Source organism: Odocoileus virginianus, chromosome 12 (genome assembly GCF_023699985.2).
Source record: "Odocoileus virginianus isolate 20LAN1187 ecotype Illinois chromosome 12, Ovbor_1.2, whole genome shotgun sequence".
Classification (NCBI taxonomy): Eukaryota; Metazoa; Chordata; class Mammalia; order Artiodactyla; family Cervidae; genus Odocoileus; species Odocoileus virginianus.
This window is the reverse complement of record NC_069685.1, coordinates 64407877-64433619: the sequence shown is the minus strand read 5'-3', so window position 1 is coordinate 64433619 and position 25743 is coordinate 64407877. Positions and strand designations below refer to the sequence as shown.

Sequence of the window (25743 nt, the reverse complement as noted above, 5' to 3'; positions counted from 1 at the left end):
GTGGGCACGGGACACAGATGTATGTGGATGGGGCTGGTGGGTGCCTGAGGGGTGGGCGAGGGTGTGTGCAGCTGTGGCCAAGTGTGTGCACACATGTGGGCCGGGGTGGATAGGTCTGAGTGCCCGGGACCCCAGAGCCCAGGGCTGGACCCACATTGCTTGGCATGTGTGGGCAGGCATGGATGAGACATGGGCACGCACAGGTGGGCCCCGGGAGAGACAGGCGCTCACTCTACCCACCAGGCCCCACGTGGCGCGGCCTCAGCTTTGCTGCAGAGGACCTGCTGTCAAATGGGGCAACGGAGGGCAGCAGCCTGCCTCAGCGCCCTCCCCTGCGGGGCTCCTGCCTGTAAATCCAGGAGAACCAGCCCTGCCCCATCCTTCTCACAACATGGGGCTCAGACAAGTGTCCCCCTGCCCCCCAGGGAGAGAGACAAGGATGGGCCCCAGGGAAAGGCGCTGTGACAGATCACGGCAGCATTCTGGAATACAAGTCTTGCTGTGGCCTTGTTCCTCTGAGCAGGGGCAGGGCATGGCCATGGAATTCCGCAGTTGGATGTGGGGTCTGAGATCACCCAGGGAGCCCTGGCCACTACGTTGGGGTGGGGACCCTTAGAGATGAGGCAGCCCCCACTGGAGGGTCTCGTCCCCTCTCCGAGCCTCTGTTTCATCATCTGTAGAACAGAGGACCCCCCCCCCCAGCCAGTCCCCGCTGGAGGGCTGCAGACACAAGGTCATCTCAGGGACGAGGCAGTGGTCCCTCCATGCGCTCCTGCTGGACTGGGAGGGGAGGGATGAGCTGGGGGCTGGGGAGGAGGGGGCTGAGTGATCTGAGGCAGGGAGGCAGGCCTTCCAGTTCAGTTAGTAAAGGGATTTGTCATTTTAATGATGTGATATTTCTTGCCCAGCTCCTGTCCGCGGCAGCACCAAGGGGCCAGCTGCCTCCCCGAGTGAGGCGGCGGCGGAGGCTGCTCTCAGACTCCCTCGGCCGGCCGGGCTGGGGCCGTGGTCAAGGTTTGGATGCCAGGGCTGGTGCGGGGTGGGGTGGTGGTGCCAGTGGCCCCCGTGCAGCGTCACCCCCAGCCCAGCCCTGCCGCTCCCTCATGTGACCTTGGGCTAGTGGTGCCCGGTCTCCAAGGCTTGGTTTCCTCACCTAGAAAGTGGGGCTCATACCATCACCCCCGCCCCCGGCTTCTGCTGCTGACCCGCTGTCGGCTCTAGAATCTTTCACTCCCTCCCCTTGTGGCCCCCTCCAGTCCCACCTGCCAGGGCCGCATCTGCACCCCTCATTTCTGCAGACCCTGAGCAGGCCGCCCCCACCCCACCCCCACCCCCAGCAGCAGTGGGGTCTTCTTATTTTTCAGCTGCGTTCCAGCACACGGTGGGCCCCCCCGCTAAGCCTGTGTTTGTTAAATGACTGAATGAGGGGCCGTGGAGGGGCCCTGCTGACCCTGGAGCACACCTGTGAGCGTGCGGGTGGTTGGGCGGGCGGCCCATCCATCAGCCTGGCGCGGCGCCTGACCAGATGGAGCCGCGCCCCCGAGGAGGAGCTCCATCAGCTGCGGGGCGGTCCGTGGGTGTGTGGGCATGTCACACCTGCCCCCCATGGGACCTGCATCCATCGCGCCGTCCCTGGGATGCTGGGGTAGGGTGAGCAGGCAGCGGCCCCTCTGGGGGGGGGGGCCGGGGCCTGGAGGAAGTCTGCAGCTCTCTTAGCACAGGGGAGACCGAGGCTGGGACAAGGGTGACAGAAATAAAGAGCGTGGACCCCACAGCTAGACCAATCTGCGTTTAAGTGACAGCTCCGGGCCTCACTCGCGTGACCCTGGGCAGGTCTCTGGCCTCTGGGAGCCAAGCCCCTGGTCTGTAAAATGGGGATACAGTGGTGCCCCAGAAGAGGGGATTCGTGCTGTGCCTGCTTTGTGCCCCTACCCCCCACCCCACCCCCTGGCCTGGTCCCCGGCGGCGGAGGGGGAGGCAGAGATGGTGGCTGCGAGTGGCAGGGCCACCGGATTCAGGCGGGACTGGCTAATCGTCTGGGCTGTCAGGGGGAAGGAGACGTTGATGGATGCTCCTCTGGGCCAGAAGGGCTGTGGGAGGGGCTGGCTGAGTGATGACCAGGCCCCGTGGTAAGTACAGCTATGCTGACCGGACCAGCAGGGCCAGGGGGACATCGTGGCCTGGAACCTCTCCCAGCCCCCACCCGGTTTGCTGAGAAGTTACCACCTCCCTCCTCCTCCTCCTTCGCATTTAAATTATCAAAACAAACGCTTTCTGAGCCATCAGAAAAAGAGACACAGATGTACATTTCACCTGAATTGTACAAGGGCTGGCCGGGGCCCCAGGGAGTCGGGTTGAAGATCTTCACCCTGCAGGTGGGGGGCGCCCCACCCCACAGATGGGGGGGCTGAGACTCATTCACTCAACTACTGAGTACTGAGCACCCACAGGACTGAGCACCCAGACCAGGCTCTGTGCTGGGCACCCAGGGCATCAGACGAGTTGGCTTCGGCTGCCTGACTGCCTGCCCCGGGCACTCTGGACGTTACGGGACAGGGTTTTGCATCCATCACGCTCGGTACTGGGAGTGTGGCGGGCAGACAGCATCCTGCCTGGCGCGTGCTTCCTGGCAGCGATGGCAGCCTCGGTGCCAGGCACAGTCTGCACTTGAAGTGCGTTCTCGTTTAGTCATCCAAGGCAGATGTCGGTGACCCCGTTTTCCAGCTTTGAAAACTGGAGCTCAAAGCGGGGGTGATCTGAGTTGCTTGGGGTCCCCCAGCTGGGAGGTGATGAGAGGTGCCTACATGCCCACCCCAGACCTTCGCTCGCTCCCCGGGGCCAGAGCCACACCTTTGCCCAGGGGGAGGCCCAAGGAGGAGCTGCCGGGTGGGGGGCTCACGAGTGAACCCCACACACTCCAAGAGCACCACGCTCAGCCTAGCCTCCCCTGCTGTGGGGGTGAAGGCCAGGATGGGCTCTCACCTCCCAGCATCCGACGGCACCCTGGACAGCCCCTCCCTCATATCCTGACCCCCACCCGGGCTTGTCCTCACTGGGAGCCCCCTTAGGGGGCCGATGGCCACACCCAGCTCATTTGAGGGCAGAACAGCCCAGGCGGAGGTCGGATGGGGCTTGCACCCCAGCTCCGAGAAGTCAGATGGCCTCTTTGAGCCTCACTCTGCCCACCCTGTCCCACAGTGGTGACAGCACAGGGCTCCCCAGGGGCCTTAAGATGCAGCCAGGACCAAAGTGGGCCCATGTGCAGGGTGGGGAGCGTGGCCCTGCTGGGACCAGCGGTGCCAAGGCGTACACGATCACTCTTGTTGTGACTCCCCCTCGGGCCCTGAGCAGGTGCTCGGGGGACCCTGTGGCCCTGACCCCAGACAGATGGGTCAGTGCTGGGGTCGGGGGGCTGGGCCTGCTCCCCTGAGGCAGGCAGCAGGGCTGGGACCACCCGGAGGAGCTTCGGGGCTGGGCGTGTAGAACTGTGCTGGGCCTGGCCTGTGCCGACCTGCCCAGTGAAGCAGAGCCGGCTCTAATGAAGTGGGCTAGCCCCGGGCCGGCACTGATTTCACGACTCGGTGGCCACTTCCCAGCCGGTAAATGTCACCGGAAAGAGGAGCTGTGGCCCCTGGCACAGACCCAGTCTCCGGAGGGATGGGGGGTGGGCAGTCTGCTGGGGGTGGTCCAAGGATCCCCGTGGAATGCTGATAGCGGCATCGGGCTCCTGGACCCTTGGGGCTCCCCTCCGAGTCCCGGGGGCTGTGCCCAGGTTGCTCCAGAGTCACCCACTCAGAGACATGCGACCACCAGCCCCTCTCCTGTGTCAACCCAGGAGGCCCGAGCTCGGGGGCCCCAACTGGTCATATCCTGCCCCCCTCTCTTCATGGGGGGGCAGTTTGGGGTGATCTGCCCAGGGCACGGGAGCAAAGCCAAGGAAGGACCTTCCCCCACCCTCACGGCCCCTGCCGCCCTGAGCTGTCTCCTCCGACACCTGAGCCAGGACGAGCTAAGAGTGAACAGCCATAACCACACAGCCGCAGGCCCCGCTTAATAAACTCTCTGTGGCAGGTGTCGGCTCAGACCTGGGATCCGCGATGACCCTGCGCCTGGCTGGGAACTGGGTCCGTCCCACGGAAGACAGAGGTGGGGCTCCAGAGGCCAAGCCCTCTCCTCCGAGCAGCGCTGCCCCCCACCCAGCCCTGCGGGGCCACCCCCCGTCCTCATGGGACCCTTCTCTGCCTGGCCAGGGGAGATGGTGCCCGGCCCCTCCTGTCTGCCCCGCGCCTCCCTCCCGTCATCTGGGATCAGCAGGAGGCGGGAGGTGAGGCGGGGCGCCCTGGCGTGTGCTGCTTTCCCACTACTCCCAGTGGACTCTCCGTCCGCCCCCTCCAGCTTCCTGGCCCACGGGAGCCGGAGCTGGGGAGAAGGGAGGCTCATCCCTTCCAGGCTTGAACCTGGGGAGGAACTGGGCTTTCCTGGAGGACTGGAAGCAAGAGGAGCAGGAGGCGGAGGAGGGGTGTCCCTGTGTACCCTTCCTTCCCCATCGTCTGTCTCCTTCTGGAGCCTCCATCTCCAGGTCTGAGACCCGACCACCAAGCTCTGCCCACCCTTGATTCCACATTTCCTGCAAACACTCTTGATGTTGCATCGGTGACAGGATGGGACAGTGGCTGATGCGGGCTCTGCGGGCAGAGAGTCAGACCCACCTGTCACGCCAGGACTTGTGTGTCGTCATCACGGCTGGGGCCCCTGGGCCCAGAGGGAGCCATCCCTGAGTCCTCCACATCTCCCGACCCCCTCCCCCACCTAAGGAGCCCCTCCGGGTCAGGCCCCAGCTCCTTGATCACTGCCTTGCTGGGCCTCTCAACCCGACATCCAGTACAGACTGGTCGTGGCAGAGCTTGGCAGACAGGGATGCTGGGGTGGGGCTGCCCCTGGAGCCCGAGGGCCTGCTAGAGTGGGGAATGGGGTGAGGGTGCGCGGCCCAGGGATGCCTGGTGGGGACATCATGTCCACTCCATCTGAGAGCTGCTCCCCGCTCTCCCTTCTCAGCGTTTCCGGGGACCTTCCTACGTGGTGCAGGGAGCCCTGGTATCCCCAGCTGCTCCCCACTATTCCACGGGGAAAGCGGGGAGGAGAGAAAAGCCGTATTAATAAAAGAATAGGACGCTCGACGGCTGCCCAGCGTGTGCGCTCAGAATAGCAATGTGCTTTCTCAAGGCAAACAGAACTCCCCAGGTGTTAATGCAAATTCACTCCAGTTAAGATGAAAGAGGGTTGTTTCCCCTTTGCCGGCTAATATGAAGGACTTAATAGATTCTGCCTGAGGAACTCGGCTGGGAGCGGAAGGCTGGGGGAGGGACCTGGGCATGGGCAAAGAAGCTGGGGGTGGGGGGACCCCTAAGGGTTTTAGGGCAGAGCACCTGTCGCAGCAGGCCTGGCTGACAGCGCTGCCCTGGCCGCCACTGGGACTGTCAGGAGCCAGACATGTGGCCGGAGACGGGGCGGGGCTAGGCCCCCGGCCCTTCACGCTAACAAGGGGATGGGTACCAGAACTGCCCACTCCCCAGTTTGTGCCAGAGGAGAGTGGGGCTGGGAGAGAGGGTGGAGTAAGGCAGGCTGACCCTGTGGGGTGCCTGGTTCAAGACCATAGCCCACCACCCCTAGACCCCTCTCCCCAGCCCTGCCCCATGGGACCCTAGGTCTGTCTTTATTCCACTCCCCGGAGGCAAAAGGGAGGTAAAAGAGACCAGCCTGTGGAATTCTTTTAGAAACACCCACATTCATAGATGCCTGCAACAGGAAGGGGCCTGGGTTCCTCTCATCCAAAACTCGACCCGCACAAGGGAGCCTGGAGAGTCGGGGAAGGGACCTTCTGGGCCGCGTGGCTGCAAGCAGAGAGCCGTTCTCCGGAGGCACAGGCTGGACCCTGACAGGCCGGGACAGGCCAGGACAGGTGGCTCTGCCAGTCACGGCGCCTCCCGTCCCCCAGGGTCGGGGGAAACCCTTCTCCAGCCCAAACCACCCCAGAGCACTCCGCACACACGTCTCCCTGAGTCACCCTCCCCTGGGAACCATGCAGGGCCAGGCCGGGCCACTGCTGGGGAGGGCAGGAGCTTCAGAGGCCGGGCTGCGTGGTGGCCCAGGAAAGGCGGCTCTGGAGGAAGGGAGACTTCAGGGAGGTCCGGGGGGACGGTGGGCGGGGGAGAAGCTGTCCCTGTCCCCCCAGTTCTGGGTTTAACTCCATCTCCTGGGTAAATGGCACAGCAGGTGCCTACAAGGAGACACCCCCGCAGCCTTCTCCCTTTTGTTTACTGACTTAATTCCTCCAGATCAAAGGCTGCCCCTTCCTCCCTGAGCAGGCAGGCGGGGGAATTACATTATTTATATTGAAAATGGGCAAGAACTCCACGGGGACTTCTTTCTCATGGCTGATAAGAGAAAATGAGGTCGCTGCATGCCCGTCGCTGCCCCCCCCCAACACCCCCCACACTGGCGTCTGCCGTGGGTGCCCACAGGCTCTGGGTGGGCTGCTCCAGGTGCTGGGAGGGCTGAGGGCTGCCCACCCACCCCTGCTCACCCTGAGCCTCCAGTGGATTATTGACCGGAGCAGCAGGTATTAATGTGATGAAGCCAGAACATCCTCTCCAGGCCACCCCCAGCCTGGGTGATCTATCATCTCCCTGGGCTTTGCAGCTGGCACTGGGCAAACACAGCGAGGAGAGAGGGGCCAGATGCAGGTCATTAAGCCTCGGGTGCAGCTGGGCTGAGGGGCCCAGGCGGTCCCTCCTGGGCTGGGGTTTCCTCTGGGTCACCCACTGCCCTTTCCTCTGCTTCCTCCTGTAACTACCCCCCATCCCCGCCCCATCCTCAAAGGAAGCCTCCAGAGAAAGAGTCACTGGGCTTAGAGCTTCCCGGATCAGCTCCCACAAACCCCAACAAAACTCCCTTTTCGATGAGGAAACTGCTGTGCCCAAAACTTAGGTAACTTGTCTCGACCACATGGCTGCTAAGTGGCTGAAACCCGGGTCTCCTCTGAGTTCCAGGTCAGGGGCTTGGAGCCCCGCGGCCGTGTGGTGTCCCTTGGCCCTCCCCACGGTCGTGTGAAAGGGAAAGAGGGCGCGATTCTTCGTGTGTATAGCTCCTGGTACTTGTAAGGAAACGGCGGTAGCACTACACCCCCACAATCCCCTTTCCCTTAGAAATCTGAGTATTTTTTGGGGGGGGGTCTCGTCTTCATGTTAGCCTGACAGTATCTCAGAGGTACCCAGAGGCGTCACTCCTAGCCCTCTTTGCAGAGGGGGAGCCAGGAGGCAGGGAGTGGGTATGCAGCAAGTGACCTCACCGGGAGGTGTCTCGATTTCTTTGGCTCAGAGGCAACGTGCCAGGTGCTATTTCTGGGGCTACTATGCCAGCGGGGAATAGGCATCAAGTGGGAACCGGGAGGGGACTCGGTGGGGGTTCCTCTGTGAAGGCTCAGGTCCTGGCGATGCTCAGTGGCCCCGAGCCGGCTCCGGCCTCCCTAGCGGCGCCGGGATTGCGGCCGCAGCATCCTGCCATAATGCAGTAATGAGAGGCTGCCAGGGAGCCCCGCCGCGGCCCGGGAGGGGAGAGGAGCCCTGGCCTCCCTCTCAGCTGCCTAGGCCGTCTGAGAGGGAGATGCCGGAGAACACGCAGATGGCTTGACTGTCTCTTCCCCAGACGTGCAAGAGAAATTGGATTAGACACGGTTGCAGCAACCTTCTCACCAATACCTTTCCCCCTGGAGTCCTGCTGCCAACTCGTCGTTACATCCGTGGGTGGCTCCCGACTTACTCCTCCCAAGCGAAGGCTTCTGGGGTGGCCAGCCGTGGGGAAGGCTGCCAGGCACTCATCTCAGGCGAGGACCACAGAGCAGGGTGAAGTGCTGGCAGGGATGCCAGAAGGAGCCACGCAGGGACCCCCGTGGGGCCCGGCTGCAAATGCCACAGTGAAACACCCGGATCCTGCAGCAGCTTTCGGTTTATAGCGCGGTCAAGACAAACGAAAAACGACAAAAAAAAAGCAAAGGAGAATTCAACCTGTCTCCCTGGTTAATTCAAACCCCACTGAATGGTGATCTTGTCATCTGTGAGAGCATATTGTTATCTTTTGGGGGTCAGGGGTTGGCTTAAAAAAAAAAGGGAAAGATATTGTCTGGACAACTTCAGATGACTGGTATTTATAAGGTTCTTTCTGTAGCTTGGGACTAGGTAGGAAATCAGACTATTTCCAGTCACTGCAAATAACATACCCTACATTTAAGAAATGTGGCAGTTTCTGCACGCCTGAAACTAACATAACGTTGTAAATCAATTAACGTCAATGAAAAAAACAAACAGCAATTTCCTATTATTTATTGAACAAAAATAGTTGAATTAGTTACTAACTGTATACATTTAAAATGAACAAAATAGTAAGTGTTTAAAAACTTTGTAACTCTCTAGCTTTACAACTTCATACATATCTTTCCTATATATATATATATATGTATGTATGGCTTCCTTGGTAACCCACCTGCAATGCAGGAGATCCTGGTTTAATTCTTGCGCCGGGAAGATCCGCTGGAGAAGGGATAGGCTACCCACTCCAGTATCCTTGGGTTTCCCTGGTGACTCAGCTGGTAAAGAATCTGCCTGCAATGCGGGAGACCTGGGTCCAGTCCCTGGGTTGGGAAGATTCCCTGGAGAAGGGAACAGCTACCGACTCCAGTAATCTGGCCTGGAGAATTCCACAGACGGTATAGTCCATGGGGTTGCAAAGAGTCCAAAAACATGACTGAGTGACTTTAAACAAAAACCTCTAAGCTCTGTAGGGTAGTTCTCGACTCCAAGGGTGAATGGCACGTGGCCCTGTGACCACATGGGGCCGCCTCTGTCCTGCAGGCAGCACCTGGGCCCCCGGGGACTCCACCTGACACCCACCAGCCCCCTTCCAGAGCTGGAAACGGGGCCCCCGGAAGCAGAGGTGCCTGGAGTGACCGTCCAGTGGGGCAGCCTAGTCTCCAGGTCTGGAGCTGAGGGCAGGCAAGGGGTGTGGGAAAGACACTGACACAGCCTGCTTCGTGGGAAGCATGAGGGGGGTGAGGTCAGGGGTGCTGCCATCAGCCCAGAAAAGGGGAGTCCTTTCCACACCGACATGAGGATAGGGCTGAGGTCCTGGACATCAGTGGGGGCAGAGGCTCGTTTCCTCCTGGGGGCCCCAACGCCCCCCAGTGCAGGCGCTGGAGCGACAAGCAAACTGAGGAGGCCCAAGACCAGCTTTTTACAGTTGAGGATTTTTATTAAAACAATCATTTAAATTACAACAGTCCGCCAGAATAGCAAATAGCCTTCCTGGTCCGGCCCTGACAGGAGGCCGCACGGGAGGGGGAGGGTGGTTTGATGTCTTTGAAAACCGATGGAGCTTCCCTGGAAGCCCAGAGGGGCCGGCCTGGCCCTGGGGCAGCGGGCGTCCCCCCACCAAGGCCGCCCCCTCCGGGGGCCGCCGGGTCTCAGCCCTGTCAGCGGGCGACAGCGCTGTCGCCGGCTGTCAGCCTCAGGATGTGCTGTTCGGATTCGAAAGAGGAAGGAGAGGGAGAGAGAGAAGCCTGTCCCCAGGACTCAGAAGGCAGTCACTCACGAAGCGTTATGTAAGGCCGCGGGGGCCGTCCAGCAAGGGCAGCGCACAGCAGAGCCCCCGGGGCCCAGGAGGGGCGGGAGCACGTCAGCGAGATGGTCCGCGTGCACCCACCAAGGGCCGCCGGTGCAGCCTCGCCGAGGGTCACCAGCCCGGTGCTTCCGCCCAGCGCCCGTCAGGGGCGCTTCTAACCCAACGACCCCAGCAGGGCCCTGCTCTCGTGGAGGTCAGGGGCTTCCTTAACTGGACAAGCCCTCAGCTCGTCCACTGACACATCACAGTGGCCTCCGCTGTGGGCGCGCACCCTGAGCACGGATGTCAGAGTCCTTCTTCCACTCGGGCTCAGGACCCTTCGGAGGGCCCCGTCCTCTCCGCCTGTCCATCTCCGGGAGGTACCCGCCTGCTCTTGTCCCCGAGGAAAACCGCGGTGTTCCAGCCGGCCCACTCCCCCCTCCCAGCCCAAGGCAGCTCCCCTATACAGCTCAGACGCCAGCCCGCTCCCCTGTGGCCACAGACTTCAGACAGACAAGCAGCAGTTAAATAATAATAACAACAACAACAAAAAAAAAAACCCCACAAAGTCCGACAAGGTTTTTATAAATGACCACCATGCTCTGTGCCCACAGCCGCTGTTACAGACTAAATCTACAGGTCAGGGATGGACGGGTGGTGAGCCTGGGGAGACAGCCGAGCAGACGCTAGAGGATCCCCACCGGGAACCTGGTCTCAGGGTAAGAGGCCTTGGAGGGACAAGGGGAGACGGAGGGGAACCTCCCAGCCACAGCCGTTCATGCTTAGTGTTCAGAGTCCCACCCTACACGTCCCGAGGGGCTGGCTTCTGGCGGGCAGGGTGGCCCAAGGCACTGGCGGCCAGCCCAGGACAACCCCTAGGGCAGCTTGACCGTGGAATCTGGCGGGATCTCTGTGAGCATCTCAGTCTCTCAAAACCACTTAGGATGGCTGGAGACCACCTCTGCCCCCCGGGAAATCTCCTGGCCCTCACACATCTTGGCCTAGGAAGCGTCTTCTCACTGGAGGAGTGTTCCCTCCTGCCGCTCTGCACAAGAGCCCCGTGGGAAGGATGTAAACAGGCTGGTGGGTCCAGCAGGCCGTGGAGGAAGGAGGGGCGGGAGAGTGGCCCCAAACCAAGGAGCGAGTGTGGGCCTTGGGGTGGGCACGGGGGTGGGTGGGGGTCATGTGCCAGCAGCTGCTGAGCACTGACTAAGCCTCCCCGCCCCCACCCGGCCCCAGGGTCACCTGCACCCCTCCCCTCCACGGCCCAGGGAGAATGTAAAGTGAAGGCTCTTGGGAGACAAGGGCCGCAGGAAAGGAGGCCCGGGCACCGTCACAGGTCGGGGGCTGTGCCAGCGCGTGGCCAGGAGGAAGGATGGTTCAGATCGGCAAGACGGACCGTGGCCATGTCAGTGGCGCTGGGTGCTGGGGCCAGTGAGACATCCCTGCAGGGCCTCAAGAGCCCCGCAGAGACCTGGGTCGTGGCTGGGCTGACTGGAGCGATGGGGAACCCCCTCAGGCCCCTGCACGTGCAGGAGAGCCTCCGGCTGGAGAGGCCCACCCCGCCTATGCCTGCCTCTCAGGCCTGGGTCTGAGCGGGCAGGAGAGAGGCAGCGAGTGTTTCGCAGGGTGCAAGTTCCAGGTGCAGGCTTGGCTGGCCTCCCAGGCCCTCTGCCAGCAGCCAGCCCTTCACCACAGCTTAGGCCGGGTTTGCCCCGGGCGCAGCTGCGTTTCCACTCCCCACCGCGGGTGGCCAGAGCGCTGCCCCCCGTGGTGCCTGGGCCAAGCGCCCATCTCCTCCTGGCTCGTCGTGGCCGAGCTCTCCGATGACGTGGAGCAGGCGGGCCACTCTGGGCCACCTTCTCCCCACACCAGCTCCTCACCAGGGAAGGAGAGGAACGTCTGGAACCCTGGGGCAGGGCTGGGGGATGGCACCAGCCTCTGGGTCTCCAGGGGGCTTGAGTACTCCCCTCCCTGAAGCGACTCCCCAGCAGGGGGCCCGGGCGGTCAGCCAGGGCAGGGGAGGGGGGGACAGTAAGACACACACTCCAGGGTGCTTTGGACGAAGGAAGCGTAGGATCCCACATCAGACGAGGAGAGACAAATACTTCTTTAAAAAACCTAAAGACTCAGGTCAGGAGAACTAGAACCCTACGAGAGAACCCTCTGCAGGGTCATAGTTCAAGGCAATTGCACATGAAAGGGCTGGGCTCTCCGCTCGGCCCGCCTTCGGATGGCTCCCGTGGTGTCGGGCCCATCCCGTTGGTGCTGTGGGCGGGCGGGCAGAAGCAGCTGATCCTGGGGTGGCCGGGTCACCTGCTAGAGCTCTTCAAAGAAGGCCACTCGGGACTTGGCACTCTGCAGGGTGAGCTGCAAGGAAGCAGAGAAGGTGGTGAAGGCGGGGCTGACTTCTTGCCCTTTCACAACAGGACACCCTCCTGCCTCGGGGACTAAGCTTGAAGCGGGTTTGGAAGGAAAGGGAACAGGGCTCGAGAAGCCGGTGGTCAGCCCCAAGCAAGTTTCCAGAGTCGTCCAAGGACTCGAATTGGGAAGTGACCAGTGAGGACACGTCAGGAGTGAGGGAGGGCTGGCAGGCGGAAGACCCCGGGGCATTTGGAGAGACTCCTCCAGCCCCGTCTACAGGGTGCGCTGTCCACACCAGGGCTCGAGGGCCAGCTCGGCAGCGCCGTCTCAGTCCTCAGGCCCCGGGCACGCCGCTGGGGCAAGGCGATGGGCCTCGGGCGGGGCAGGCCTGCGGCCCGTGAGGACCAGCTCGTCTCTTCTGCTCCCGGTTCCCCAGGGGACCCGAGCCGACTTGCCTGTGACCTGGCAGCTGACAGGGGGTTTCCATCCACAAACTGGGATGGAAGGCTCAGGCTTTCTAGGTAGGGCTGGTTCAGGCAGGGAGCGGGGAGCAGGTGGTGGTGGTGGTGGTGGGGGCTGCTCTGGGCCTGAGGCCTTCCTTAGAGGCAGGAGCTCGGGGAAGGAGCAAGGGGAAGAGGCGGAAGGCAGGGGGAGGGGCTCCTGGCTGGCAGATAAGGTTTGCGACCTCTGGGGCTGCCAAACCTTGATTCCCCAACCCGGCAGGCCCCTTGCCAGGAGCTCCCCAAGCGGAAGCATCTGGCGTGGGCACCCTCCCAGCGCCCGGCTCTATTCCTGAAATCAACCACGCCGCCGAGGCTGTGCGCGCCACACCCAGCTCTGGGACTTTGCTGAGGAGAGTTTCCGGGGATGGGGACACACAGCATGCACGGTCCGTCCACCTTCATACCCTCGAGCCACCGGCTTAGCACTGTGCAGTGGGAGCTCCGCTTGTCGAGTGAGCAAAACTCAGGTGGTGACTGCAACGAATGGTGAGATGCGGGGGAAAGAGAGCTCCCCACCGGGCTGGAGAGGCCCAGGTGCTAATTCTCCATCACCAGCTCGCTGTGTGGCCTCAGGGGACACGCTTGACCTCTCTGAGCCCCCTTTCTATGGAGTTCAACCATGGGGGCAGGCTAGATGGCCTGGCCCATTCCCTCATTCAGAGACCTCTGGCAGCCTCTGAATCCAAAGAGCTTGGCTCTCCGAAGGGCGGGGGAGGAAGGCTCCAACCCAACCACTTCACCATCAAAGATGCACAGCATCAGTGCACTCGAAATGAGACAGCTTGAGAGCCGGCTCTTTAAATCCTGCCAAATCTTTTGGCCTTGAAGTTCCTGACTAACAAGCTAAATGCAGGGAGGCATCTGAGCTGTTTCCTTCAGTGGAACCAATTTCTGAAGCCCTTTGGAAAGCCCAGCTCTAACGGGAATGTAGAGAGCTTTCATTTCTTTGCTGAGACGGAACTCCCTCTAGAAGGATGGGCTTCTCCCTAAACATAACAGAGAAGGTCCGGGAAGGACACGTTTGGTGATAACAGGAACCAGGATGCGGAAAAAAGAGAGAGGCAGAGAGCTGCTGGGACAAAAACCGTCCTGGGAGAGAGTGAACCGAAAAGGGTGGAAGCCCGTGTACCACCCAGGTTCCTCCAACCACCCAGGGGACCTCAGGTCAGTTCCTCCAGGGACAGGGGGCCCGCAGGAGACACGGCTTGCCACAGCCCTGCTTTCCACACACCGAGCCACTCACAGGCACAGCCAGACCGCCTGACCCAAAGCCCACCTGGGCTGCTGAGCTGCGGGGTGGTCCTGGCGGTCCATTCCTCACAGGGTGATCAGAAGTGCCCGATGACACGCTATGGCTAGTGATACTAAGAGATCACGCCCCTCCTCCCCCAGCTCTGGCTCCTGGCCTTCCAGGGATCAGGGAGCAGGGCACAGCACAGGTTAGAAGGGGTGCAGGTGAAGAGGGGAGGCTCATGGCTGCTGAGGCGGGGCGAACAGATGCCCCCGAGGAGGGGGGCCTGGCCACTTCCCCGGGCGGGGAGCCCGGCCTGTGTGGGTCTCCGAGAGCCTTCTGCCCGTTTGTATGACGGTGGCGCCAAGAATTCCTGGATTGTCTACGCGAGCTGTGTGCCGGATGTCCCCTCGAGGTGCCAGCACCAGACTCCAGCTACTCACTCCAACGTGAGCTTGCCAGGAGGCGAAGCCCTCTTTGGGTGGGCAGCACGCATCCCTGGACCCCAGCCCACACTGACCTCTTATCTCGCAAGAGCAGCAGTTGAGCCCCAGTCCAAGGAGAGGTGCAAGGACAGACCCAACGCCCTGGCCGTGCGGAAGCAGGGAGGCACCGTGGATGCACGGCTTCAGCAAGAAGACAGTACTGTGGTCTCAGGGCTGCTGGACAGATGGGTGGGGCCGCCAGACAGAGGTGGCTGATGTGGCTGCTGACACCAAGGGCCCTGGGATTCCGGCCCTGGCCCACAGACAGACCTGCCCCCATCGCTCCCTCTTTCTGCACAGTTCGTGTAAATGTAAATCCTGTGTTAGTTGCTCAGATGCTCTTTGTGACCCCATGGACTGCAGCCCACCAGGCTCCTCTGTCCGTGGGATTTCCCAGGCAAGAATACCGGAGTGGGTTGCCATTTCCTTCTCCAGGATCTTCCCCAACCAGGGACGGAACCCAGGTCTTCCACATTGCAGCGAAGATTCTTTACCGCCTGAGCCACCAGGGAAGCCATGGCGGTCCCAATTCCCACCGGAAGCCCGTCATCAGAGAAAAATCCCGCACGAGTGGCTGGACCCCTCCTGGTGGCCACAGCAGCCCCCGCCTGCCCCAACTCAGCAGCATCCTTCATCTCAATCATCACTCCGTGATCGTGATCGTGCTAGAGAGCAGGGTGGGGAGGCCGGCAGGGGGAGGGTCTGCAGGGAGATGCCTGGGCTTCTTTCCTTCCCTTAGGGGGTCTGCCAGCCACGCTCCCGGCCCCTGGGCTTGAGATCACTCCCTTCACCTGTGGGATCCCTGACTGCCAGCTCTTTCTAGAAAGCTCCCTGATTGTCACACTGGCCGTGCAACCTCAGGACGATGCATTCCTAAGGAAAGAGGAGAAGCCCTAGTGGAAATGGTATAGAGTTGGCCCTTCGTGGAGTGAACTGCCCCTGTGGTCGTCTCCGTAGAATCCTGGAGATGAGGTCACAGAGGCCGGGATTCTGGCCACCTTCTCACCCTCCAAAGTGTACAAGCCACTCAGTGTTGCATCCATCTTCCTGGCTTTCCGCACAGCAGGCAAGGGACCACACAGGAGATGATCCGCCCGAGGCCTTGCATCCTGCCGTGTTGCACGGGAGAGCCGAAGCTCGTGGTGACCCAGCAACATGTATCATCACCCCCAGACGGACTGCTGGGGGGGGGGGGGGCTCAGCGCCTGCAGGACTGGGGCTGGGAGAGGACCCCCCATTTCAGTAGATGGAGGAGCAGAAAGGCCTGGGGACGTGGACAGACGAGTGGGGCCTCACATACACAGGCTGCCTCATCCAGGACCCACAGGGTCCACTCCACCTTCTCTGAAGCCTTCTGAGGATGTGCGGCCTCAGCTGGTCCGCTCGCCGGCACCCCGAGGATGACAGAAGACCATGAACGTCTCCTCATCGGGCTCAGGGCTGACCGCTCCTCTCTTCCGGCTGTCTCCTAATACCTGATTCAGATCAGCCGTGTGAATAATACAGGAGGAATTAAGTTCTCTCTCGACTGAACAGGCTGTTCAAGTCTGTCACCAATCCAAGCTCCATTCCAAGCAGACAAACTTCCTCTTCTCCGCCGCTGTAGAGCTGGATGTGGTTTTTATCTTTGGGGTGTTTGTGTGGGCAGGGGGCAGCGCGTCTGGTCCACCTGTGGCCTGGCCCCTTCTTCCTGCCCAGCCTTGACCCACAAGCCCGGCAGAGTCGCCTCCCCCTCCCGCCCACCTCCGCATGGCATTGCCTGTCGTCTGTGACCGCCACTGGGCGGGCCAGGGCAGGACGGGGTGGGGGGTCACCTGGGTGGGGTCACCCGGCAGCTAATAGACGAGTTCGGATTCGGGAGCTGCATCTGTGCCGGCCCTGGCCCTCGGAGGCACCTGGTAGCCAGCCGCCTCTCCCGGACTCGGGCACGCGTAGAAAAGGCAGACTCAGGGGCCTCCAGCTCACCGCCGAGGACTTCAGGCAGCCCACAGAGACGCACAAGCACCTGCCGCTGCCTGCTCCTGAGAGAGGGCCCCGGGGGGCCTAGAGACAGCAAGCCCGGAGGCACCGAGAGAGGGGCACCGCTCGGCTCACAGGGGGGCCCCCACCCCGCCCTGCAGGGAAGGCTTCCAGCTCCCGGGCTCCTCCAGCCGCATTCATTCCCCTGAGTGCCCCCGGCTGGAGCAACACAGCCCCCCCAGCCTGCTGGCTGCCAGCTCCCTCCTCCCCGACTCTCCTCTGAAAGCCCTTTTGGGGAGGAGGGGTGGGGCAGGACACAGCGAAGTGAAGGGAGAAGAACTAGATGTATTCCGGCACGGGGCCTGCAGCAGCAAGGCTGCCTGATTAAGGATGAATTACACTTTCATCAGCGCATAGAGAAAATTGATTCACAAGGCTGTATTGTGATAACCTGGTTCCTAAAGAAAAGGGGGTGGCGTCGGGGGGTGGGGGTGGGCAGGACACAGAGCCACTTGGGCGATCAGTGACAGACAGCGAGAAGCTCTACAATTAAGCTGGGAGAACGAAACTAATCAGGGAGCCGGGAGTCCTCCAACTAGTCTCTGGGGGCCTTGCCTCAATCCACTCATCCCTGGGGGGTGAGAGAAATGCGGCGGGGGTGCGGGGGAGAGTCTTATTTCAGACAAGGAGACCCACAAGGCTGAACCTCTTTCAGACACTAACCTAAGAACTCCAGCGGCTGAGAGCCTGCTCTTCCCATAAAAAAAGCAGGGGAAGTTGAAATGCAAGCCCTACAATCATGTTACACTTCCTCTCCCGCCACTACATATTAAGAACAGAGGAGCCGGTGGGGGCGGGGGTGGCGGGGGCAGCACAGATACAAAAGGACCGGCGGCTTCTCCACCACTGGGAGCAGGAAGGTGAACGCCAAATCCAGAAGCAGCGGTGAATTCCAACATAATCTCTGGTTTGGGGTGTGATCAACGTTCCCTTTCCGGAAGAGAAGCCGAAGGGGGCAGGGCTGGCGGAGGGGGACGGTGGCTGGGAACTGGCCGGATTAAGCGATTCTGTCTTGCTAGCTGACAGCTTGCACCCGAAAGCCATCTGGTGATGTGCACAGGGGCAGAGAGCTTGTCCACTGGCTTATCCCGAAACGGAGGTGGCACGAGCAGCCGCGTCCACCGCCATGAACAAATCCAGTTTGGGCATCAGCTACTTTATCTGCTCCTGGGAGAAATCTGCCTGGGAAAACCCAGAGGGTGCCTTTGGTTGATCCATCTTTTAGGCTGAACAGCGCCTGGAAACCGGTGTCTGCCGGCATCTCCAGCTGCCCAGGTGATACTCGGCTCCTCCACCTGGAAAATGGACTAATCGTCCCGCTTCGCCTCACTGGGCAGGGGGCGGCTGACGGACGGCCACAGGGCGCTCGGCACGAGCAGCTGGGGGAAACGGTGCAGACAGCCCCATGTCTTTTCAAATCGCCAACATCAGAAGGGAAATCACGGCGGGGATCATCAGAACGGAACCCGGTGCCCGCAGAATGAGTTTACAGCCGGACTCGCCCCTCCCAAGGTCGTGGTGACGAATCAGGTGCTGGAGGGGAGCGATGGAGATGTAGGGTCCGTGCGGAGGGACCAGATGAGATGTTTGACTCAAACATCAAATAAGGCCCGCTGGTGCCCTGGGGCACTTCCAAACTGGGGCAAGATATCCTGGGAGGGCAAGGCAGGCTTTGTAGGCTCCTCCGACACCTCCCACAGGGAACGGGCTTACCCAGGTAAAGCCCACCCACCCAAGGGAGGGGCTGGATCGCTGTATTTTGGCAAAGAGGCTGAGCCAAGTGGGTCCCTGAGCTGGGTCTGGGGGCGCTAAGCGTGCCAACCACACCTGCAGCACAGCCTCTGAGGGTCCCGGCAGGCAATGCTGACGGCCACTCAGGAGGGAGGCCGGGCCGGTGGCTCTAACCAGGAGGGACGCCTCTCACGCGAGTCCACCCTCGCCCTGGGTTCATCGCATCCCCGCTGGTGTAAGTGTTCTACTTGACTCCGAGCCCTGCAGCTCCAGACGGAGTCCCCGCAAATTGAAGATGTCACTGGTCTTTTATGTCTTCCTGATCCGAGCGCGGCGGCGGGGCTTCAGAGACGCGTCGAGGCTCCTCACTGCCGCCCTCCCCACCAGCAGAAACCAGGGCAGGGCTTCTGTGGTTCGCACCATTTACAAAGGAAATGAGCTTTCTAAGCTCTCTGACCTCCAGGAGTTCTCATCTGTCGATTGCCTCTGAGATCCTGTGCTTCTTCAGAGAGCATGGGCACGAAACACGAGGACAAGCTTGCTGGCGCTCAGACCAGCCCAGAACGACAGCGTCCCTTGAGAAGGGGTGGGGGTGAAGGTTGCGACCGCGCTGTCAGCCCCACAGTGCGTTGTGCAGCGAAATCGCACCCGGCCACCGCGCACCTCATCGGCACGGTGGCTCTGAAGGCAAGAGGCTCAAGTCCCAGACACCATTTCCCCCTCCCCCAGCTTCACTGCCAGACCCCACGCCCTTGCTCAGAAGACTCAGAGGCCAGGAATGCATGCCGCTGTCTCTCCCCCCCACCTCCACCCCCCGCCACCCCGAGAATGCCTTGGGTCTACGTCCCCAAGGGCAGCCTTTGATCTCTAGTGCCGCTCAGACTCGGATGCAAATGTCAATCCAGCTGTGCTGCTTATCGATCGGGAGAAGATGGAAATGTGCAGCGAAGATCAGTGGCAGCAGAAAAATACACCCTTGCGAATCCAGATCACACAGCACCATCAGTGTGGTTCATTCTGCCTTTTTAAAAGCTTTTACCTCCAAACACATGGAAACTGAAACACCACTGGACACGCATGTTTCGAGCTGTGCACGGAAGTGTGGCACCTCCCAGGCCAGACGCCCAAGCAGGTTTGTTTCTTTACATAAGTTCAACCCCTCGCTGAGTTTTTAAACGGAACTCCTTGCTGTGCTGTGCTCAGTCGTGCCTGACTCTTTGCGACCCCGTGGACTGTAGCCTGCCAGGCTCCTCTGTCCATGGGCTCTCCCAGGCAAGAATACTGGAGTGGGTTGCCATTTCCTCCTCCAGGGGATCTTCCCAACTCAGGGGTCGAACATGTGTCTCCCGTGTGTGTGCGTCTCCTGCGTCAGCAGGTGGATTCTTTACCGCTTCACCAGTTGGGAAGCCCAGAGGGAACTCACTGAATCCTCATAAGAATCCTGAGGGGCGTGAACTGTTTTATTCCCCTTTTATAGGTGAGGACACTGACCCTTAGCAGAAGGTAAGAATTATGGAGGAAGGTGAGGCAGGCTGCACTGCCTCTCGGCATTGCCACAGGAGCATGGTAACCCCTGCCCCGGGTAAACCCTTGGGATTTAGCTTAAGTGTCACCAGCCCCGGAGGGTCCTGCTGAGGCGGGTCAGACACAGGCCTCGAGGGGCGGCCAGAGAGCAAAGGGGGAGGAACACGCCCGGATGGCCAGACGGAGGGGAACCAGTCTTTCCTCGAAGGAATCTGGGATCAGAAGACACAAAAAATGAAACAAAATCAACGCAGGCTGGTTTGAAGCAAGATTAATGACAAGTCTCAGGACAATGGAAACTCTTCGGTTCACCACCGATCTGCATTTCTCACCCTGGACTTTCTAGGTGGAGCCGTGCCCTTGACAGTCTGGGTGCCCACATCTCAGAGCCTGCGGTGGTCTTTCTCGTCATCTCGGCTCTCTCTGGCCCAGGCACCTCAGCCCAGGCACAAGGCCAGAGCCACCCTGGCATAGCAGGTGGCTGGCTGGCAGGCTTGGTTACTTGGCTGCTGGAACCACCAAGATCCAGAATGTGCCTCCCCTCCAACTTCATACGTAGCAAAAGCTACCAATGCTTGATCTGTGATGCTGAAATCAAGTCCAGCTGTGTTGAGAGCCAACTCCATTTTATTAACCCTCAATTAATCTGAATTCTGGGTTAACTGGAGCTTGCAGCCAGCCTACTTTGAAAACAAGTTCACATCAAGACATTAAAAAAAAAAAAAAAGGCGGCGTCCGTGCATGTCCTAGGAGCAGTACACGTTTGCAGCACAAATCAAACCTCATTTATCTGTAATCACAGCTCAGTGAGGACTGACGGTCAGAACCGGGCCCCTGAAGAATTGAAACGTTCTGAATCATTACAGAAAGAAGAGAGATGAAATCATCCCAAGGTGGAAGAGTACGGTCACAGACAGAATCTGACAGCACAGACGGAAACAAAAAATGGGCTTTCTGTGTGCCCCTGTGCTCGCCACGGAGCCCAGGAAGCTATAGTGGGTCCGCCCTGGGCGATGTGCCACCCGGCCCACTCATCTCAGGCTTCTCACTCCTGCCCGGCACAGAGCATGCACCGCATGGTGACGGGGTGTTCAATGCCAGCATGTGGCATGAAAGCTCGAGAAAACAGGAGCCCGCTAAATAAAAGTGTCACACACAAATTGTGGTTCACGCCAGGGGTTCCTGGAACCACTGACAGATCGAATCCATCTTATAATGAGATCCATCTGGGACTTTAATAGCTAACCTCTCTCGCTTGGATGGCAACCACAAATAGGATCTATCCTGTGCCAGATCGCACTTTTTGATACAAAGCTTCCAATGGGCTTGTTTTATTCTGGGAGCAGAAACCACGGTGAGGACACCAAAGAGTAGGTCCACATGTGACCGGCGGGTGTCGGTGGGCTCACTGGCGTGGGGCTGCCAGGGTTCGGGTGAGGAGCAGGGGGAGAATGTTATTTTATTATTGTATGTAATAAATTCTCTCCACTGCCTAGGCCCGTGGGGAGAATAATGAACTGTCGCAGAAGGAAAGCAGCAATCATTCAATTAATTCACTTGGCGAGCGCTGACCGCCCATCAGCCAGGACTGCGCTGTCCCGAAGGGAGTTCCCGCAGAGGTGGCCATCAGCGGGCTCGCTGGTGGACAGATGGTCCGCTGAGCCTGACCACAGCTCAGACCCCTGTGCTAGCGGTTTGCTTTACTTGAAAAGAACAGATGTGGACAGAAGGTGGGGGTCGGGAGGGGCGGCTCTCCCCACCCAACCCCGGTCCCATGACCAGAAGCTGCCAGGTGTGACTGTGGACAGGTCTTCAGAGGCTGTCACCACATGAAAGGTCATGATCTCGAGTTAAAAAGACACCCAAACAGACCCCTTTCCCATGCTAGGGTTATTTATCGGAGGGGGACGCCACCAAGACGAAGGACTGGAGACACACCTGACCGGACAAGAAGCCATGGCCTTCCCCAGCCCAACAACACACGTGAAGGAAGGACGGACGGCTGGTCCGACAGCCCCGGGACATGCTCTTCTGAGCGAGGCGGCCCCCGGGGCCCTGGAGGTCGGCCTGGCCCCACAGGGGACGCCTGCTCTCAGACTCAAGCATGCTGCGGCCAGGCCCCAGGTGCCGCCTGCCCCCCCAGGAGGGCTGGGCGCGGCCCCGGGGACACAGACAGGCAAGCTCATGCAGGGGTTAGTACCACAGAGGGCGGTCCCATCACCACATACAGAGTACCTGGGCATAACCTACTGTGAGGGCTCAAATGCAGATAGGTCTTCTGCCTTGGGCTTGAGGCTAAACCAGCAAGATAAAAATGAAGAAAAACAGAAAACATACCCTGTGATATCAACAATGTCACGTGTCATCGTGCCATTCGCAAAATGCTTTCAGACCGGGCCTGAAACTGTGACTGGTGACTTCACCTGTTTGTTCTTTACGGCTTGGAAACGGGGATCTCTACAGCTTTCAGCACCCCGGGGGCTATGGGGCAGCTACACACAGCCTGTGCCTGGGGCGGGGGGAGAGAGAATAGAGTGCAGAGGGGTCCAAGGCAGCTTCTTGGAGGCCCCGCCGGCTCCCTGGCCAGCTGGTCCTTCCTCCTCTCTGCCCACAGGCTGAGGCCTCGCTCTAGCTTCTCTTTCTGCTCAGCGTTTCAGACGTAGGTCTAGGAGGGAAACCCGTTACGTTACAGAAGCTGGGGGAAAGAGGAACATGGGTGGAGAGGTCTATTCTTCCAGGTCACGCTATTAAAAGGAATTCTCTACTCGGAGTCAATGGTAACTGGAGTCAGGAGGAAGGATTCAGGACTCCCGACTGCCCCCTCAGTGATGGCAGGTAGACACATCTCTTAGGGTTTTCAGATACTTAAGCACTGAAAACGGCCCTCCAACTGGGAGACTAATTTTAAAGACTCGGGTAAAGGGTACAAAATTAAACACATCTATCACCATCTAAGCTCACTGCAGAAACTTGTACTGACCCCCCGTGAGACAGGTGTTCCTGGTTCTAGGGAAAGTGTCAGGAGCTGACATCACCTGGTGCGAGAAGACCTTTCTGCTCTGCCCAACGGAAGACAAGTATATTCTTGGGCTGACAGTATGGGACTTAACTTCCTCCCAAAGGCTGAAAGCTCAAAACATCCATGGAGAAAAAGACATGAAACTTGTTAGCCCCATAAATGGGAAGTCTCATCTTTTAAAACATTAAGGTTCTTCCAGACATTTCCTTTCAAGTCTGGACGAAAGCTTAACATTCAGAATTTGGTTTTGAATCAAGAATGGAATTTTACAGTCCTATGCCGCTTAGACACGCAAAAAGCTGAGAGGGAGAGGCCAGTCTCAACAGCCTCCCTTTCATTTTGCTTTCTCATTAAGTAAGGCAGCTCCCTGGGCAGATCTCCCCTCGGCTTGAAAGACAGAATTGCTTTACTGCTAAATGATGGATCAAAACCCGTCCGGTAACCATGATTCATTTCATCAGAGCTCTTAACACAAGCTCCCCCTTCCATCAAGCCGATGGGTTCACAGTCATCGGCAGATTAACTTCCCTTCCCGGCGTGAGTCAAAAAAAAAATTCCCTCAACTAAGTCATGTTAAAAAAAAAACACGACACCAGCGTGACGACTCGGCTGCCGAGGGAGCCGCACGCCGACCCCGCGCTTGGCGAGCGGCCGTCCGAGCGGCCGGACAGGCCCGGTACCTTTCTGATGGTGTTCTGCTTGCTGCCGCCGCCGCCCCGGTCGGCGTTCTCGCTGTGCAGCACGTCCAGGGCCGTCTCCCGCTCCTTGAGTCTCAGGGCCTCGATCTCGGTCTTGAGCTCGTTCAGCTGCTCCTGCAGGTGCTTGCTCTTCTCCATGTACTCCACTCTGCCGGCGAGAGGACAGCGTGCCACGGGGCTGGCAAAGGGCGAGACCCGCCGTGCCAGAGGCCGCAGACCCACGGGCGGCTCGGCCCGGGGACCCGGAGCCTGAGCTGGGGGGTTCAGGTCTCTGTTCGGCTGCTCACGGGCCGGGGGGACTTGGGCCGCTCCCTTAACTGCTCCGCATCCGTTTCCTCCGTGAAGTAGGGATGACAATCACAGAGCCCAGGTCAGGATTAAGCACAAGGGAGCGGAGGAGAGCCTCAGTAAGCTGTCCTACCGGTAGTCGCAGCTAATGGAGAGTTTTTAAGTTCTGTCCAAGAATCAACACGAGAAGCTAGCCTCCCAGAACCCAGAACAATGTCCTCGTCTCAAAACAAAAGTTGCACAGTCACGTCTGACTCTTTGTGACCCCATGGACTGTAACCTACCAGGCTCCTCTGTCCATGGGATTTTCCAGGCAAGAATACTGGAGTGGGTTGCCTTTTTCTTCTCCAGGTGACATTCCAGACCCAGGGATTGGATCTGGGTCTCCTGCATTGCAGGCAGACACTTTACTGTCTAGCCACCAGGGAAGTCACACCCTTCTTGGAGAAGGGACTCCATTCTAGTGGACCTCTCCGACAGGCTGTGGCCCTCATCCCTACTTGCTCTGGGACATGATCTCTTAATGATGACAGACGCTCACGCAGCCAACACCAGGAAGAGAAAGACGCCCGCCACCATCTGCAGGCAGACACGCTGTATCTGTGAGGGAAGCCAGTCTCAGGGTGCCTGACCGCCTGGGCACGGCCAAGCAGACTAGGTCCTCCCAGACCCAAGGGGACATTCTGCAGGGATTCCCATGGCTGGTTAGGGACTCTGCCCAGATGCTCATGGGGACTGAGGAAGGAAACATAAACTGTAAAAGAGCAGGGAACGGACAGGACGCAGCTCACCCCAATCACTACTAGGTAACGCTGAACATGCCTAGCATGCAGGGAAGGGGGAAGGGAACTCACGCCGTGGGCACCAGTCAGAGACGCTGGGGCTCTCTGTCGTCAGGACACACTGCCCGGCCTGGGGCTGCCCTGAGGACACCGAGCATGGTGAAGGCGCTTGCCCTACAGAGTCAGGTGGGCGAGGGGCTGAACCCCCGGTCTCTCCCTCAACCACAGTGCAGTGCTGGGTGAGTTCCTAGGCGCTCTAAGTCTGGGCTCCTGTTGATAACGGGAACACTAGGCCTGCCTCTGAAGTCAGCTGGTGGCGATGAAATGAAATGAAAGCTAAAGAACCGTGTCACCAGGCGCCCCACGCCAGGTGGCTGGCGTGACAGTCCCCTGGCCGGGGTGGCACGACTGGCTGATGTACCTGTGGCTCAGAGCGGGGGACCCCGGTTAGATGTCCTTTGTGGGGGGGTGGTGCTCCCTTCCACCTCAGGGCCACGTCCCCCGACCATGAAGGAAACGAGGAGGCCAGCTCAGGGTGGGCTGAGCTCAGCCGCCGGAGAACACAACTAGGACACATGTTCCACCACCAGGCCAGAGCACGACCACCTCTTGAACAGGGTGTGACTGGCTTGGAGACCCCCAACAACCAGTCCTAGGCTGTGGGTGAGCTCTGAAGCCACGGTAAACTCTGGGTCACCCATCAGGTGTCATTTTTATCCTGGAAGTCTGAGAGCTGGTCTATCGCCCTTCATTTCCAATCAGGAAGCTCCTCTTCCAGTGGGCAACTGTGAAGAGTGTTAGTCGCTCAGTCGTGTCCGACTCTTTGCGACTCCATGGACTGTAGCCCACCAGGCTCCTCTGTCCGTGGGATTCTCCAGGCAAGAATACTGGAGTGGGTTGCCATTTCCCTCTCCAGGGGATCTTCCCGACCCAGGGATCGAACCCAGGTGTCCTGCATCGCAGGTGGATTCTCTGCCGTCTGAGCCGCCAGGGACGCCCCCAGAAGTGGGAGCAGTCAGGAGAGACAGGCAAGAGTGCTGCGAGTGGCCGGCGGGCAAGGACAGGGCAAGCCGTCACGGGGTTAGGGACAGGCTGCTCGCTGGGCCCCGGGGAGGCCAGGGACTACGTACTTCTCTTTCTCTATCTCCATGGAAAGGCGCTTCATGTCGGTGTCCTTGAAGTCAAAAGACAGGCTGTCGCCGATGAGGTTGAAGCTTGCCATGTCGGGGGGCAGCGGTGCTGGGAGTGGGTTCATGGGCTGTGAAGGAGAAACCTGATCATCAGGAGGGTTGGTTCCCCAAGAACGGAGGGCACCGCTGTGCCACCTGCTGACCCTCCAGAGGCCCTGGGCCCAGCGCGCCCACCCCTAAAGCGGATGGAGGCGAGGCAACGAGATTGGACGACTTTCTCCTCCCAAATCAGAGGGTCACCTGAAATACGGACCCAAC

General features: G+C 59.8%; 1 protein-coding gene across 5 annotated transcripts in view; it reads right to left on the bottom strand.

The window, feature by feature from the left end:
* Positions 1-10219: 10219 nt before the first annotated feature.
* Positions 10220-25743, bottom strand: part of NF2 (NF2, moesin-ezrin-radixin like (MERLIN) tumor suppressor) — a 64893-nt gene continuing 49369 nt past the window's right edge. Inside the window, exons 14-17 of one of the 5 annotated variants that reach the window (XM_020907134.2) lie at positions 25426-25553; positions 23208-23373; positions 21744-21803; positions 10220-12021 (exon numbers count right to left, since the gene is read on the bottom strand). In XM_020907134.2, the coding sequence (XP_020762793.1) occupies positions 21768-21803; positions 23208-23373; positions 25426-25553 (330 nt within the window). In that variant the 3' untranslated portion in view covers positions 10220-12021; positions 21744-21767. Of the gene's footprint in view, positions 12022-19423; positions 21804-23200; positions 23374-25425; positions 25554-25743 lie in introns of those variants that run through there. The other 4 variants (XM_020907133.2, XM_020907132.2, XM_020907135.2 and 1 more) reach the window with 4 other exon arrangements.